Here is a 19,497-nt window from a genome sequence, read left to right on the forward strand (position 1 = left end):
AATGCGCAATTCACCCGGTGCCAGGTCTCGCGCCCGGGAGCTTGATTACCCGAGGTTTTACCTTCTATGGGAGAGCCAATGTGCTCGTTCATAGGATAGTTTCCTCGCTTACCAAAAAAGAAAAAATAAATAAATACTTGAATGAATTGAATATGAAAAACCAACATATGAAGAAAAAATATACCAATATTTTTATTAATCAATAATGATATTCTTATCATCATTACTCTTATTATATAATACTGTAATTAAAACTAGGTAAATATAAATTATTGTATTATCTATCTATAATTTTTATTAAAATCCTATAATGATAATGTCATTATTAGACTAGATCTTTTGTTAAAGAAAATTAAAAAATAAAAGAAAAAAATCTAAGCATGGTGGGTAATGTCATTAATATAAATAATTTTGAATTAAAATTAAATCTTATTAATTAATTATTATTATTAAATTTTATTAATAATTATTTTAATTATTAAAATTAAATAATTTTGAATTATTTTAATTAATTGTTTTTGAATTGAGTACGAGAAGGTATAAAAGCTAGGCAGAAAGAAACCAATTCTAAATTTATATTTTAATTTATACTTTTATAATAAAATGACAATTAATATTATCTGTTATGATTGAATGTGGATTGTTTAATATGCATTTTAGGTGTTTGATGAAATGTTCAACTGACGAGTTTCTTAGTCAGACTATGTGGTTTTACGGGTCATTAAACTAAATGACTTTAGCATTTATGTTCACTTAATACTTAAAACATATCATTAAACTGTTTTGTTTGGTGGTTTCACGGGTCATTTCACTAGTTATTATTATTACTATATACATAAAATACATAAAATATAAATAAATATAATATATGTTAATTTTTTAAGTATAGTGATTGGATCAAAAAGAACTAAATTAATTTAATTAATTAATTAAAGTAAAATAATAATAATAATAATAATGATAATATACATACATTTTTCCAAATAATTATAGACAGGTATTCATTCGCAGTTTCTGTTCTCTCTCTCCCCCTTTCCGTCTAGGGTTTCCAGAACCGCCGTTTTTTTGGTCGCTTGTTCGCTTATCAGGAACTGTTTATCACTAAATATTCAGGTAATCCTCCATCTAACTTTTTAGTTAATCAATTCGTCAGGTATTAATTCATGCTACAATTTCAATTTCAGTTAATTATATACGTACAAATACGATCTCTACTTAACAGTTCAAGTTTGATCCTTTATGTATATTATCAAAGTCTGTTGTTAGTCACTGGTTCGTTTCGATTTAATCGCTTGTGTCTATCTAGATCCGTATTCTGTCTTATTGATATTTGTATTGAACATATTAGGTTACTTTAGATTCAATTGATGGATGCTTAGTTTTAGGTTTTGACTTTAATTTCTAGTTGTGGATGTCACACTTTCATTTAGATATAGTTTTGTTTTCAGTGATAAATTTCATTTTTATGATTTATTTTTGGAAATTGATATATTATGGTTGGTTATTAGCGCGGTTATTTAGTTAAGTTAAATACTTCGAGTCGTATTAGCTACTGTTCATAAAGTTGTTGAGGTTTTGATGTAACAGATTGTTGAAAAAAGTGCTCAGGCAAGTATTAATGGCGATGGAAGTTACGCAAATTCTGTTGAATGCGCAATCAGTTGATGGATCTGTTAGGAAGCATGCTGAAGATAGTTTAAAGCAGTTTCAGGAGCAAAACGTTGCTGGTTTTCTGTTATCTTTGTCTGGTGAACTTGCTAGTGAGGACAAGCCTGTTGATAGTCGTAAATTGGCTGGTTTAATCCTTAAGAACGCATTAGATGCGAAAGAGCAACATAGAAAGTATGAGCTTGTTCAAAGATGGTTATCGCTAGACGTGGGTGTTAAGACACAGATAAAGACATGTTTGTTGCAAACACTCTCGTCTTCTGTCTACGAGGCACGATCGACTGCATCACAAGTGATAGCTAAAGTTGCTGGTATTGAGCTACCACAGAAACAATGGCCTGAGCTGATTGGTTCACTCTTATCGAATATTCATCAGGCTCCTGTTCATATTAAGCAAGCGACTCTCGAAACGCTTGGATATATGTGTGAAGAGGTTTCACCCGATGTTGTAGAACAAGAGCAGGTGAATAAAATACTTACTGCTGTTGTTCAAGGTATGAATCCATCTGAAGGTAATAATGATGTCAGGCTTGCTGCTACACGGGCATTGTACAATGCTCTTAGTTTTGCTCAGGCGAATTTTTCTAACGATATGGAGCGAGATTACATTATGAAGGTTGTTTGTGAGGCGACTTTGTCACCAGAAGTGAAAATTAGGCAGGCAGCTTTTGAATGTTTGGTGTCCATCTCATCAAGTTACTATGAGAAAATATCTCCATACATGCAGGATATTTTTGCCATTACAGCTAAAGCAGTGAAAGAAGATGAAGAGCCTGTTGCCTTACAAGCTATTGAATTTTGGAGTTCAATATGTGATGAAGAGATTGATATATTGGAGGATTATGGGGTTGATTTTACTGCTGATTCAGAAGTTCCTTGCTTTTATTTCATCAAGCAGGCTTTGCCTGCACTTGTGCCCATGTTGTTGGAGACATTGTTAAAGCAAGAAGAAGATCAAGATCAAGATGAAGGTGCTTGGAATCTTGCCATGGCTGGGGGTACATGTCTTGGTTTGGTTGCAAGAACAGTTGGAGATGATATTGTTCAACTTGTGATGCCTTTTATTGAAGAGAATATAACAAAACCCGATTGGAGGCAAAGGGAAGGGGCTACTTATGCCTTTGGTTCAATCTTGGAGGGTCCGTCACCTAATAACTTGACTCCACTTGTTAATGTTGCTCTTAACTTCATGCTCACAGCTCTAAACAAAGACCCAAACAACCATGTAAAAGACACAACTGCTTGGACTTTAGGAAGAATATTTGAGTTTCTTCATGGGTCAACTATGGAGACACCTATTGTTACCCCTGCTAACTGCCAGCAGATTATTACAGTACTTCTACAGAGCATGAAGGATGCTCCTAATGTTGCTGAGAAATCATGTGGGGCCCTTTATTTTCTCGCTCAAGGTTTTGAAGATATTGGTCAATCGTCTCCTTTGACTCCCTTTTTCCAAGAAATTGTTCAATCTCTTCTGACAGTCACTCATAGAGAAGATGCTGGTGAGTCTAGGTTAAGAACTGCTGCTTATGAGTCACTAAATGAAGTTGTGAGGTGCTCAACAGATGAAACAGCTCCCATGGTGTTGCAGCTTGTTCCAGTCATCATGATGGAACTTCATAAAACTCTTGAAGAACAAAAGCTTTCGTCTGATGAGAGACAAAAACAGAACGAGTTGCAAGGCCTTCTTTGTGGGTGCTTGCAGGTTATCATTCAGAAACTAGGATCATCTGATCAAACTAAGTACATCTTCATGCAGTATGCAGATCAAATCATGAATCTTTTCCTCAGGGTTTTTGCTTGTCGAAGTGCAACTGTTCACGAAGAGGCAATGCTTGCCATAGGAGCCCTTGCTTATTCAGTGGGCCCAGACTTCGCAAAGTATATGCCCGAGTTTTACAAGTATCTTGAAATGGGTCTTCAGAACTTTGAAGAGTACCAAGTGTGTGCTGTGACTGTAGGTGTGGTGGGTGACATATGCAGGGCCTTGGAAGACAAAGTGTTGCCATGGTGTGATGGGATCATGACTCAGCTTCTTAAAGATTTGTCGAGTAATCAGTTGCATCGATCAGTGAAACCACCAATCTTTTCATGTTTTGGTGATATTGCACTTGCAATAGGAGAGAATTTCGAGAAATACTTGATGTATGCTATGCCTATGCTTCAGAGTGCAGCAGAGTTATCCTCCCATACAGCAGGTGCTGATGATGAAATGATTGAGTACACCAATCTTTTGAGAAATGGCATATTGGAGGCATATTCTGGGATCTTTCAGGGTTTCAAGAACTCTCCTAAAACTCAGTTGCTAATTCCTTACGCCCCACACATTATCCAGTTCCTTGACCTGATATATATGGAGAAAGACATGTGAGTACTTGCCCTTTCTTCTAATGCATCATTTTTTATGTTTGTTTATTTATAAAGTTGCCACCTTTATTATTTGGTTTCTGACTTATATCTATGTTCATTCTGTTAGGGATGATGTTGTGATGAAAACTGCCATTGGAGTCCTAGGAGATCTAGCTGATACACTAGGAAGTAATGCTGGGTCCTTGATTCAGCAATCTCTTTCAAGCAAAGACTTCTTGAACGAGTGTCTGTCATCTGATGATCATTTGATTAAGGAATCCGCTGAATGGGCCAAGTTGGCCATTAGTCGTGCTATTTCTGTTTGATTCTTCTGCTTTTGGTACATACTTTTGTCTTTTTTATTTGGAAGTCCCTGCATGCATATGGGTCAGTCGAGTCCGGTTCCATCTTTCAGGTCAGGTCATGTCACATATTGTCATGTCGTTATGATGGGGATTTCTGGGGCGTCATGATGATGTCATCTATGCAGCTTTTTCAAGAGTTCTCTGTTTGAATCTCCAGAAGATCTCATTTTGTTCTGGTGGTGCCTTTGGTTGTCAAAATTAATTGGTCAATTTCGAGTCTTGCATCGGTCCTACCTATTTGTGACAGCTGGGACTACTATCTTCCATTTGTTCTGCTATATATACTCGAGTCGGGTTGGGGCTTGCATACAATTTACTTTTTAAGGAAAATCATTACAGCGCCATTCACATTTTTTTTTTCTTTTACCTCGTTCGTTTCCTTTTTTTCATATTTTGAAATTCTTTCATTTGGAAGAAACATTTTTGAGTCATGCATCAGTCCGGGTCGTCAGTGTCCTGTTTACCAAAGTCGGATTGCGTCTTTTTTTCTTTTCTTTTCTTCTACTTCATATCTCAAAGAAGGGTTCAGTCACTATGTATTCAAGCATTTCTCAAGTCAAAAGGTGTTTTGATTTGTTGGTCAAAGTTGAAGTACTCCATAAATATGCTGCGTCATCTTTTCATGTCGCGGAACATGGAAATCCTATTTTGATAAGAATGGTGTGCGTCACAACTTGTGATGATGAAATTGAAATACGATTTGTAGGATGTTTGTTGGTTGGAGGTAGGGGCATTCATTTTGTAAAATTTGCCGCATCTGTTATTTTTTGGGCTCTAAACTGCAAACTGAAACTTCACCATCCTGTATGGATTTGTGTCAATTAAAGAGTTCTATTGTGTAATTGCTTTTTTCCCTTAAATTTATTTGTTATTTTATATGATTTTCATATTTGCATATCATACACACTGATAATTCTGGTTATGCTTGCATAAATGAAAGCTCAGCATGAACCCGACTTAGGATGTTATCAATTCTTCTTTGTAAATTGTCAAACATGGCCCTCTTTGTAGGGTGTAGTAAATAATAAATAATAATGATAATGTAATTATTTTATAGTTTAAAAGTTTGTGATATATGAGCAAAATTGGACATGAACTCACTCGTATAATTGTTGGCAATGGCGGTACTTCTTTGGTACAATCTTCTCTCTCTTTTAATTGAAGTATTTGTTTGAATAAGCAAAATTGATCCACACTTATGATGTGATGACTGAACTTTTTGTGTGCTATAGTAAACCTTTTCTATAAAGCTTTAGATTCGGCATCACTTGGTTTTTTTTTTATAGGGGTTCATTACTTCAGGTTTTATAGGATAAGGTGATATTCTGGTACTTTGTATTAAGTTGGTTCTGGTAAAGGACACTCTTTGGATCAGAGTTCACATACACAGAAACACTATAATGGCATACCCATAGATTAAACTGAATTAGTTAATCGAAACTGACATGATTATAGGTTTTGCAAATTGCAATACCTGTTGTCATGTTTGCCTGTTTGGAGGCTAGTCACAAATTTTGTTATTTTCCTTTTGTTATTGTTTGTCGTCTTAGCATAAAGATACAGAGCGATATTGTCTCTCTCTCTATAAAGATATATGACTCAGACGTAGTTGACTCTATGAAGCACACGTTTTACTCATATGCATTGTTACTTTAATCAAATATCATGGCAATTTTCTTTACAGAAAATATTAACATGCCAAATATGGTACATAATTGGAAGAAAATCAAACTAGGAAGGCTTTATGTAAATTTATTGAAGTCGATGGTTGAAAATGGGAACCAACACAAATATCGGTTTCAAGCGTTGCTTGAAAACATAGGAATGCATCATGTTTGGCTATATTACAAAACGAGTGTTTGATTATTTCATGATTTTCATGTTTCATCCCTTGACTAATTAATGCATCAAGCGTATTCTGCATATTAGACTAGTTTTATGCCTCTTTACAAATGAGTACTTGAGTACTTGTGGCTATTTATGTACTGTAATTTCTAAACAATTTATATAGTATCAATTTTATGTAACTAAACTTATTGATCAGTTACAAAAAATGTAACGATTAAAAGTAACTATTTTTATATCAATTTTATGTAACTACCCTTATGTATAGAACTAGGGAGTGTGACGTTTTTTCATAAAAAGTTCAGATGTTTCACAAAAAAAATAAAGCTAATGACGCTAAATTTAAATAAACAGATAATGTATTATGCCGGGATTTGAGCTCACAACTACCAAAATATCACACAAAAATATAACATTGATCGATATATAAATTTCACATGCTAAAAACTTCTTTTTTCTAATTAAAGTGAAGAAACAAAGTCTTCGAGTACCAAAACACCATTCTTATCATAGTGAAGTGCACCTGATACATTCAATGGTCGACACTTTTTTTCCCATTATAATCCTCTTCTTGCAAAGTTCAACGCTTTCATCATCTTGTTCTTCGTGTTTGCGCATAGAAACCGCTCTACCAAGCTTCCGTAACCCGTTTAATCCTCTACTTGGAACCCTAACCAAAGATGGCAACAAACCAACTTTACAAAAAACCTCAGTTGACTGCTTTTGATCATCTTTAACCCCTTCATTAGACTTATTAGAATTATCTCCGTTCTTATTATGAACCTTATCTTCTGGTGTAAAGATATAGTTGTTGCCAATTGCACCATGAATTACTGCTCGTAATATTTTGCCTTTTTTTCTCCATTTTTTGTAAATGTTGGATTCTTTTTTCATTGTTGTTTTCGCATGCAAAATTAAGCGATGAATGAAGATAGATACTTAAATATTGTAGTTTGTAACGGACGGAAACGTGGAGAAAATGGAAGGTGAGGGGGTCAAGAAGTTGTCAAAGAGACGTGGGAGTTATAATAACTTAAATAATTGCAAATAAGACCTTATAGCTTATAACACTATTCTACAATAAGTGACAAATATTCAGTCGCGCGTTGCGGCGGCCACCCCTCATTTACGTAAAACTTTTTTGTAGCATTCAATTATATATTCTAATAAGAATATTTTAAAGCAAAGCAGTTAACGTAACTTATAAGACCATAATTCGTTTTAAGATATTAAACATCTAATACAATTGCAAAGAAACATATTATTGCAAAGAAACATATTGTCATATATTACTCAGTGTTGTAAATCTCCCGAGATCTCCCCGAGATCTCCCCCGAGATCTCGTTTTTAGAAGGCAACCTAGATGAGATGTTCATCTCATGAGATTTATCGGTCAACGGGGTCAAACTTAGTCAAAGTCATTATTTCTCGGATTTTCTTGCTAATTTGTAAGATTTTCTTGTAAAATTCGTAATTTCTAAGATTTTCTCGCTCATTTCTCAGATATTTTTATAAAATCTCGTAAAAACGTATATAAATATACATATATTTATGTTTTTATGTATATTTTTATTAAAAAAAACTATAAAGTCAACGTAAGTCAACGTTCGAGATCTCCCCGAGATTATTCCGAGATGCCGAGATCTCCCTAAAAAGGTCCAAATGAGATCTCTCCGAGATCCGAATTCTCCAACCTTGATATTACATATATGGGTTGTAATAGATTAATTATCATGAGATGTCCAAATTATGTTGTATAATATTTTTTTTTAATGTATCAAATTAATTGTTATAAATGATAAATGATGACCTATGTGTGTGGCGTGTGGCAGTGCGCTTCAGACCGATTGCTGGTAAAATTGTACGTTCGAAAATATGATGCGAGTTAATTTGTGTAGGTAGTGTCTTTTTATTTCGCTAGGAAAATGAAAGCATGTGCGTTCAAAGTTTGGGGTGGGTTTATGAGGTTTTTTAAGTCTAAAAGCTATGTGCGTAGGTTCTAAAAGCTGCATTGTCGGAATTATGGAGGTTAGGGTAGGTGGAAAAAAGATAAAAATAGTTTGAAAAAAAAATCATAAAAGGACAAAGGAGTTACTATTGAGGAATAGTAACCTCTTTTGCTCAATTGTATATAGTATTAATATTAATGATGATCATGTATAATTTGTTCGTATCAGTCCCAACGATAGTAGCTAAATGGTTGAAGGACATGTAGCATAAAGCAGCGGTCATGAGCTTAATCTCAGTCACATGTCCTTGTAAGCATGAGTTACACGATTTTCCTCGTACATGTTTTTGCTGTGGAATCCGTCAGTGTGAGCCCGTCCCATTGAAAGGTCGGTTATACTCTTTTTTAAATTGTCTCTATCTTCAAATAAATCATCAAATTGATTTGAAATTTCAACAATTAATTTGAATTTTAACCATTGAATTGTAACAAATTCAATTATCTCTCTCTTCTATATATAAAACAAACAAACTCAATTATCTTTATTCTCTTCTATATATAAAAAAGAAAATTTATTGTTAATAATAATATTATTATTAATTTTAATTATCAATTTAAAAGTATACATTAGTGATGGATATAAAGGCATTTAAAGTTGTTTGTTAGTGTTGGAAGAGCATATAATTTGTTCTCAAGGAAAACTTTATGTATTTTTTCTCAATAGAAATTTATTAAACAACTAACATTTAGAACCGTCATTAACATATTTTTCTTAGACAAGACTCAAAGTTGTAACCTATAATAAATCCTTTCTGAATATCAATGATTGTTGAAGTTGAAGTTATGTAAAAATTTCAGTTTTTATCCCAAGAATATAAGCTGCTATCGTTTAAGGGACCATTGGCATAAAACGAAATAACATAGAGTAGTTTTAGTTAATTTAGAAAAAATGAAGGATGAGTGCTGTAAATGAGAGTTGCAGTTAGCAAAAAACAAGATAAACTAAAAAAACAGATATGTTATAATTCAGTAGGCTTATAACTACCTTTAGTGGTCTGATTTTTGTCTATAGAATAAATGATTTAGAATGATAGAAAAGCAGTACTATAATATCCGCAACCTTGAACAATACACAAACTTAATACTAATTATTATTATAATATATTTTTACTACTACTAAATTGAAAAATATAAAGAAAGAAACTGATGCAAAGAAAGATGTTTTTTTTTTAGCTTGTAAACTCTCTGCACCACACACACATATATATACTACATATTTATCACTATACAATATTTAAATATCAATATATATTTGACTATACTATTCAACAAAATTGTCTATACATGTAATTTTCATAACACTCTCCCTTGGATAGCAATTTTGTTTTGTTAGAGATAAACACTAAGTTACTGCCTCGTTAAAAATCTTGCTAAAGAAAACCCAGTGGGAAAAAACTTTAGCTAAGGGAAAAAGAGTGCAGCATGGAGTTGACTCCCCCTCAAGTAGACATCGCTTCAGTTGTTACATCTTTTGAGCATGTCTCATGCCAATGTTATGAACGTGTGTTCTGAAAATAGCAGTTGGAAGTGCTTTCGTGAAAAGATAAGCAGAGTTTTTGCTGGACTGCACATATCTCATTTCAATCTGGTTGTCCTTAATGAGATTTTGAGTGTATGAGAAGAATCTAGGAGGTATGTGTTTTGTTCGGTCACTTTTGATATACCTTTCTTTCATCTGTGCTATGCAAGCTGCATTATCTTCATAGATAGTTGTTGGACTTTTATCGCGTTCTAGTCCACAAGAATCAGTAATGAATTGTGTCATTGATCTCAACCAAAAACATTCCCGAGTAGCTTCATGTAATGCAATCACTTCGGCATGATTTGATGATGTTGCAACAAGTGTTTGTTTTTGAGAACGCCATGATATTGCGGTACCTCCATTTAGGAATACATATCCATTTTGAGATTTAGCTCTATGTGGATCAGATAAATAACCTGCATCTGCATAACCAACCAAATCTTATTTCGATTCGTTAGAATAAAATAATCCTAAATCAGTAGTTCCTCGAAGGTATCGAAATATGTGTTTGATCCCATTCCAGTGTCTTTTGGTAGGAGCTGAGCTGAACCTTGCCAACAAATTAACTGCAAAAGAAATGTCAGGTCTTGTACAATTTGTAAGATACATAAGAGCTCCAATTGCACTAAGATATGGTACTTCTGGTCCTATGATATCTTCATGATCTTCACAGGGACGAAATGGATCAGTGTCAACATTAAGTGATCTAACAACCATAGGAGTACTTAATGGTTTTGCCTTGTCCATATTAAAACGTTTTAAAATATTTTCAGTATATGTTGTTTGATGTACAAGTAAACCATTAGGCATATGTTCAATTTGTAAACCAAGGCAATACTTGGTTTTTCCGAGATCTTTCATTTCAAATTCTTTCTTTAGAAGTTGAATGGCTTCATGGATCTCTTTATTTGTACCTATGATATTAAGATCATCAACATAAACAACTATGATCACATATCCGGATGTTGTTTTCTTAATGAAAACACATGGGCAAATAAGATTATTGGTATACCCTTTGCTTATCAAGTAATCACTTAATCGTTTATACCACATGCGACCCGATTGTTTCAACCCATATAAAGACCTTTGTAATTTGATTGAGTACATTTCTTTGGGTTTTGCATTGGTTGCTTCTGATACCTTAAATCCTTCAGGTATCTTCATATATATATCACTATCAAGTGATCCATAAAGATAAGCAGTCACAACATCCATGAGATGCATTTCTAAATTTTTAGAAACTGCCAGGCTGATTAAGTATCTAAAAGTAATTGCATCCATAACAGGAGAATAAGTTTCCTCATAATCAATTCCTGGTCTTTGAGAAAAACCTTGAGCTACAAGTCTAGCTTTATACCTTGTAACTTCACTTTTCTCATTTCTTTTTCGTACAAAAACTCATCTATATCCCACAGGTTTTACATCTTTAGGTGTGAGAATGATAGATCCGAAAACTTTTCTTTTATTGAGCGATTCAAATTCAGCTCGTATTGCTCCTTTCCAATGATTCCAATCATGTCTATTTTGACATTCCATGAAAGATTTTGGTTCTGGATCATCATCATCATCATTCATGATGTCATATGCAACATTATATGAAAATATCTCATCAAGATTTTTCATTTCATTTCGGTTCTATAATATTTTTGAATGTGCATAATTGATTGAAAATTCCGTATTGACATCATCAATCTCCTCTGTAGAAGGAGTATTGATTTGTAGTTCTTTTTGAACACTTTCTTTTACCTCATTATCAGCTGATTTTCTTTTTCGAGGATTTTTATCTTTGGAACCAATTGGTCTCCCATGTTTCTGGCGTGGCACAGACTCAAGAATGACATTATTGTCAGTTTTTGGAATTTCAATCCGATATGCATCAGGCAATTTATTCGCAAGTTCCTGCATATGCATTATTTTTTGAACTTCGGTCTCGCATTCTTTTGTGCGAGGATCAAGATACATTAATTGAGGTTCACATCATGAAACATCATTTTCTTTATTTTTTATTTCTCCCCCTAATCTAGGGAATAATGTTTCATTAAAGTGACAATCAGCAAAACGTGCTGTAAAAACATCACACGTCATGGGTTCAATATATCTTATTATTGAAGATGTTTCATATCTAACATATATTTCCATCCTTCTTTGAGGACCCATTTTAGTGCGTTGTGGTGGTGCGATAGGGACATAAACCGCACAACCAAATGTTCTAAGGTGGGAAATATTTGGTTGATGGCCAAAAGCAAGTTGCAAAGGAGAATATGTATGACTTGCGCTTGGTCTAATGCGAATCAATAATGCAGCATGCAAAATTGCATGGCCCCATACAGATACTGGAAGTTTTGTTCGCATTATCAATGGTCTAGCTATTAGCTGCAATCGTTTAATTAATGATTCAGCTAAACCATTTTGTGTATGCACATGGGCAACGGGATGTTCAACAATAATCCCAATAGACATGCAAAAGTTATTAAATGCTTGAGACGTAAACTCACCGGCATTATCTAGTCTCACCCTTTTAATAGTATAATCAGGGAAATGTGCTCTCAATTTAATAATTTGAGCAAGAAATTTTGCAAATGCCATATTTCGACTTGATAATAGACAAACATGAGACCATCTACTAGATGCGTCTATTAGAACCATAAAATATCTAAATGGTCCACATGGTGGATGAATTGGTCCACATATATCACCTTGAATTCTTTCAAGAAACATTGGTGATTCTTTTTCAACCTTAAGAGGTGATGGTCTTATTATCAACTTTTCAAGTGAGCATGATGTACATGGGATAAGTGCATCATGAGGGATCCTTTGATCCGCCAATGGATGTCCATGTGTATTTTGTATTATTCTTTTCATCATTGTTGATCCTGGGTGGCCTAATCTCTCATGCCACAAACTGATCATTACAGGATCACATGATTTTTCTTTAACTACCACATTTACTTCAGGTACATTTATATGTGTATAATGTAAACCAGAATGAAGTCTTGGTAGTTTTTCAATTACACGATTCTTATCAGTGATACTTAAATATTTTTCATTTTCTGTTGTCACTGACTGATAATCATATCCATTTTGGTATATGTCAGAGAAACTTAACAAATTTCTCTTTGACATGGGAGAAAATAAGGCATTATTTATCAGAAAATTCGTACCATTTGGTAACATGAATTTTGCCTTTTCCATTCCTTTTATTAAGTCCACATGACCTGATATAGTATGTATAGTTCCTTCCGTTGCTTTCAAGTCTGTGAAATATTTTTTAGATTTGAGTATGGTGTGAGTGGCACCACTGTCTGCAATACAAATATCTCCACCATTTGACTGATTTTTTACTCCAGCAGTATACATCATGAACTTCAAAAAAAAAAATATATATGAGAAACAAATAATGAGTACATAATTCATCAATATATTACATTCAAAACATGTTACAAACGATAGCACATAATAAGGAAATATGTAGTAAACTAGATATGGTGTAGATTGAAAATCTACAACCATTTTTAACGGGAACATATAATAGGATATCTATATATATAGATATTAGAAAATTTATTCATTAAAGTAGTCACAAGTTGGCTCAGTGATTTTTGTATCAAGGTCATCCACAAGATTTGCTTCTTTTCGTTTTCCCTTTAGGGATTCTTGATACCGATTAACAGAATGCTGATTTGTTCGGCAGTTTTTAGACCAGTGGCCAATTTTACCACATCGGTAACAATAATCTTCAATATTCTTTGAAGAGCTTTCTTCAACATTGTGATTTGTGGGATTGTATGGTGTTTGAATTTTATAATTTTGTGGATTATTATTTCTTTGTCCACGACCACTACCACCACGACCACGACCACCACCACGACCATTACCATAAGGGTGATTTCGAACATAGTTATGATTTTTATTATTGTTATGGTAATTTCCATGATGATGGTTTTGGCCAATATGGCCGCGACCTTGTCCACGCCCTCGTCCATGTGTATTTCTTCTTTTATTATTATTATTGTTAATAGCATTAGTTTCAGGAAATGCTAGCGCACCGGTAGGACGAGATTCTTGATTTTTCATCAGTAATTCTTTATTAACTTCTGCAACTAAAAGATAAGTTTGAAGTTTGGAAAAAGTTTTATAATTCTGCAATCTTAAATTTTCTTGCACAGCTATGTTTGCAGAATGCATTGTGGAGAAAGTTTTCTCCATCATATCAGCATCACTTATTTCTTGACCACAGAATTGAAGCTTTGAACGGATCTTGAATATGGCCGAGCTGTATTCACTTACCTTTTTGAAATCTTGGAACCTTAGATTTCTCCATTCTTCCCTCGCAGCTGGGAGTAATATTTCCTTTTGATTATCGAATCTACTCTTGATACTTTCCCATAAAACATGTGGATCTTTGATAGTGAGAAACATATGTTTTAAAGTGGTATCAATATGTTTGCGAATAAAAGCAATTGATTTTAATTTATCTTGATCGAAACAAGTATTATTTTCTTTTAAAGTTTCTAGAATACCCAATGATCCAATATTTATTTCTACGTCCATAACCCATGATGTGTAGTTTGTTTCCGATACGTCTAAGGCATCAAACTCAAGCTTTGATAAGTTTGACATTTTCTATTTTCAGAAGGATGAACAACATAAATCATAATCATAATCATAATCAAATTTTTTTTTTATAGACAAATAACAACATGAAATTAGAATTAGTTTAGATTCATAAGTAGCAAACAAAGGAATAATGGTATGATTACAAATAATAAAACCATAAGGGAAGGATAGAATATAGGTTCATATTATATTATTAATAATATTATTATAATATATATTAAGTTATAATATATATTATTATAATATATTTTTCTTATTTTAACTTTTAAGATTTACTTTTAATAAAAATACAAATTACTTTTTCTTATTTTAACTTTTAAGATTTACTTTTAATAAAAATACAAACTACTTTTTCTTATTTTAACTTTTAAGATTTACTTTTAATAAAAATACAAACTACCTTTTCTTATTTTAACTTTTAAGATTTACTTTTAATAAAAATACAAACTACTTTTTCTTATTTTAACTTTTAAGATTATAAATTTAAGAATAAACATTAGTATACATGAAATAAATAATGATTAATTGCATAAGTAATCATAAATGTTAGATAACATATAAAGACCCCATCGTATTCGTTTTGATCGGAATTAATCTCGACCCATGGTACCGTGTTGTCAAATGACGTGTTGCGTACATAAAGTATCGTGTTGTCAAATGACGTGTTGCGTACAATCATGAGGTCTTATTAACATAAATATAAATGTTAGTGAAGTTAATAAGAGTTAGATTACAGAAAATATAATTCAGGCGGTATAACCGACCATATATAACTTAAATAACATAAATATAAATGTTAGTGAAGTTAATAAAAGTTAGATTACAGAAATATAATTCAGGCGGTATAACCGACCATATATAACTTAAATAACATAAATATAAATGTTAGTGAAGTTAATAAAAGTTAGATTACAGAAATACCGACCATATATAACTTAAATTGCATAAATATAAATGTTAGTGAAGTTAATAAAAGTTAGATTACAGAAATATAATTCAGGCGGTATAACCGACCATATATAACTTAAATAACATAAATATAAATGTTAGTGAAGTTAATAAACGTTAGATAATTTCTTATCTTGATTAGTGACGTGTGCTTGCTTAGATAAACCTTGATTATACGGAGCACTTCGTGCTGATAACGTGTTATAATTCAGTAGGCTTATAACTACCTTTAGTGGTCTGATTTTTGCCTATAGAATAAATGATTTGGAATGATAGAAAAGCAGTACTATGATATCCACAACCTTGAACAATACCCAAACTTAATACTAATTATTATTATAATATATTTTTACTACTACTTAATTGAAAAATATAAAGAAAGAAACTGATGCAAAGAAAGATGTTTTTTTTTTTAGCTTGTAAACTCTCTGCACCACACACACATATATATACTACATATTTATCACTATACAATATTTAAATATCAATATATATTTGACTATACTATTCAACAAAATTGTCTATACATGTAATTTTCATAACAAGATAACTTTAAAGATCACTCTCTCTCGCATCAATACACGCAAACCTGTTCATGTTTAATTGATTAAACATCAGGTACTCATCTATTTTCTTCTGTAAAATTCATCATTAGTTTATATCAAATTTTACTTATTGTTTCACATCAAATATTTCATTCAGATGAATTCTTGTAACTGTTCTAGCATGTGTGTATGTATATGCCTGTATCGAATTGGGTTAATAGTTAATTTCATAGTTAACCCTAAAAAAGTTTGTAGCTTTAATTGTTCTTGCTAATTGATTCCATTTTGACTTTATACCCACTACTTATTAGATGCAAAATTGATATGGGCATTTTATTTATTTAAAATTTAGGTTAGTGTGCTTTAAAGCTTAAAGAGTAGAAGTTAATAAGATGTTATGTAATAAATGTACATTGCTACTCAGTTACATTCCATTTTCAATAACCTAAGAAATTTGTTGCATTTCTTTTTCTAGAAAGAGTTCATGTTAACTTCCCTATTTAGTCATTGTCATAATCATTAAATTAGGTATCAAATAAATTTTTTGTTCTTGTTCAGTGGAACAAATTTTAGGTAGTTGATATCAATCGAAGCGTATTTTGTTTAAGGACACCCCAAAGATAACTGTGAGTTTATCTTGAGTGTCATATGCTTTCATTCTGTTTTTAGCAATTTTCTAACATTATGTTCACTTTTTTGTGCATTTTTCATGTATGGTCAAGGCCGCTAATGGCTGATACGAGATGGTGGTTACACCCACAACATAAAGATACCGGTACATCTATATGGGAATCATCATGGGAAACCATAAAAATTGAAGAATATGCAAAAATGAACGAATTCAAAGCTGTAAGTGGGGACACTTCACAAAAGGCATGGTCCGAAGATGAACATATGTTCGCATATGAAAATCCCGAAAAGCTTTATTCTGAAATGGAGCCTGAATTGACTGGAATCAACAAAACAGGACCATGGTGGTGCACTACCGACTTGAATGATCTGGCTTCTTTTGTCTCTGAACGATCGCTTCAGCATTTTGGCCCTCCACAAACTTTGAAAAGTAGTGAAGGTCAACGGGTTGACTCTGATAAAGGTCCGGCTTCCTTAGATCAGGTTACAAACTTCGCCGAGTCCATGCCAAAATCTGCCAACTTGATAGGCATCGGTGAATCATGTGTACCGTGTGGTTTGGATGATACATCGGGTGAGGCTGAAAACTTGCGGGTGTTGAGCAAGGCTGAGATGCTGGAAGCGCTTTGCCATTCGCAAACACGAGCACGAGAGGCCGAAAAAGCCGCACGAAAAGTATACAACGAAAAAGAACACATGATTACACTATTTCTAAAACAAGCTTCACAGCTTTTTGCTTACAAGCAATGGTTGCATATATTGCAATTGGAAACAGCTTGCCTTCACCTTAGAAGCAGCAAGTGCCAGCTCGTTTATACGCTTTTTCCAGATTTTGTTCCGTGGGTCGATACGGAAGATGCAAAAAAGGTTCTGCGTAAGGCTGTTAAGAGGAAACGTGGTTCACCGAGATATAAATTATGCAAGTCTTTTGGGAGGGTTGTGTTGAGTTTGAGTCTTGTGGGTGCTGGTTTATTACTTGGTTGGACATTGGGTTGGTTATCTAGATGATTTGTTGGTTGGTTAATTGAACATGTTTTTTATTTGTAAACCATCTGTCTTTAGAGTTAGTTTTAATCTTTATACAGATCAGATTGAGATTGAATATGGTATAGATCATAGATGTTCATATTGCAGAAAGGTTTTAAAGATCTGTAAAGTTGGATGAAGTTGCAACTATGAAAATGCAATTACCAAGTTGTGTGTGTTAATTTTATTTTTTTCAATTGTTATGCAATGCAATTATTAATCTATATATCTACAAGATAAACCCAAAATGAATAGTAAAGTTTCAAAGCTTCACAAATGCACATCAAACTTTTTATTTTTTCATAACTCACCTACACCCTTTATAATAGTTACCTTTATAGCTTTTACAAATACACCAAAAACTTTTCACACTTTATAATTTGACCATTAAACTTCTATATATCTAAAAGATAAATCCAAAATGAATAGTAAAGTTTCAAAGCTTCACAAATGCACACCAAACTTTTTATTTTTTCATAACTCAGATACACCCTTTATAATAGTTACCTTTATAGCTTTTACAAATACACCACAAACTTTTCACACTTTATAATTTGACCATTAAACTTCTCATCCATTATAAATTGACCACATAATTTTCACTACTACATAATTATCCATTGTTACTATTATTATTATTATTATTATTATTATTATTATTATTATTATTATTATTATTATTATTATTATTATTATTATTATTATTATTATTATTATTATTATTATTATTGTTATTAAATCAATCACATAATTTTTCACTTACTATTTAACTTTTTTCCTTATTATAAATTAACTACGTAACTCATTTTTAATAACTGTTTTACTGATATTATATATAGTTTTTTCTATTTTGTTAAATAGTACCAATCGTTGATGTACGTCTCACTTTATTGATTGAGCATTTGGGTCTTTTGTGATGACCCGGAAATTTCTGACCAAATTTAAACTTAATCTTTGTATGATTAATATTTCCGACGTGATAAGCAAAGTCTGTAAAACTGAATCTCAAAATTTTTGAACTACTTTCATATATTCAAATACCTTTCGGTTGTTCTCGACGATTCGCGAACAATTATATGTATATAGATACATATATATATATATATATATATATATATATATATATATATATATATATATATATATATATATATATATATATATATATATATATATATATATATATATATATATACTATAACTTGAAAACGTAACAATGTATTAATTGTTTGATACCGTACATTAAACTTATTGGTTTAAATATTTATTTGAATATATATGATAAGTTGGAATATTAATTGTATGAATAACTTGCGACGTATATTTAAAACGTGTTTATGAATGTTGAAAATATATATTAACTTGGTCATAAAACGATTTGTTATTATATATATATTAACAAATAGCGAGACAATGATTTATAGAAGTAAATGATCAAAACACTCGAAAGTTTAAGATACAATTTGAATGATATAGTTTATTGATAATTTAAGACTATATTTTGACAAATGTTCGAGTCACAAAACGTAAATTGCAAGTTTTCTAAGCGTATGAAAATGCGTTCGAGAAACCGGAACCAGGACATAAGTCGAGTGACATCGTACGATTCATCGGAATGAAAATTACAAGTTAACTATGCACATGAATTTAATATAATATATAATTAATTATTTAAATTATATATATATATATATATATTATATTTAAATATGTCGACGAACTAGCAAACAAAAACATTTTGAGCTGGATCGGGCGGTCATGCGATCGCATGGAAAATACACTAAAAACCCATGCGATCGCATGGGCATCAGATTCCAAAAAGTTGCCTATAAAAGGCCAGTTTCTGCTCGAGTTTTTTTCACACATATATCATCCATCTTACTCTGTATTTATTTATTTAATTATTATTATTATTATTATTATTATTATTATTATTATTATTATTATTATTATTATTATTATTATTATTATTAT

General features: G+C 32.1%; 2 protein-coding genes across 2 annotated transcripts; both read left to right on the plus strand.

The window, feature by feature from the left end:
- Window positions 1–996: 996 nt before the first annotated feature.
- Window positions 997–5,258, plus strand: LOC139839868 (importin subunit beta-1-like). The gene is made up of 3 exons (XM_071830067.1): window positions 997–1,113; window positions 1,588–4,035; window positions 4,145–5,258. Exons 2-3 carry the CDS (start codon window positions 1,619–1,621, stop codon window positions 4,341–4,343), a joined length of 2,616 nt encoding a protein of 871 aa, XP_071686168.1. The 5' UTR covers window positions 997–1,113; window positions 1,588–1,618; the 3' UTR covers window positions 4,344–5,258.
- Window positions 5,259–16,596: 11,338 nt separating this feature from the next.
- On the plus strand, window positions 16,597–17,505 carry LOC139840782 (uncharacterized). Its single transcript, XM_071831029.1, has one exon. The coding sequence runs from the start codon at window positions 16,597–16,599 to the stop codon at window positions 17,503–17,505; it is 909 nt and encodes a 302-aa protein (XP_071687130.1).
- Window positions 17,506–19,497: the final 1,992 nt, after the last annotated feature.

The sequence above is a fragment of the Rutidosis leptorrhynchoides genome, chromosome 4, assembly GCF_046630445.1.
Source record: "Rutidosis leptorrhynchoides isolate AG116_Rl617_1_P2 chromosome 4, CSIRO_AGI_Rlap_v1, whole genome shotgun sequence".
Lineage (NCBI taxonomy): Eukaryota > Viridiplantae > Streptophyta > Magnoliopsida > Asterales > Asteraceae > Rutidosis > Rutidosis leptorrhynchoides.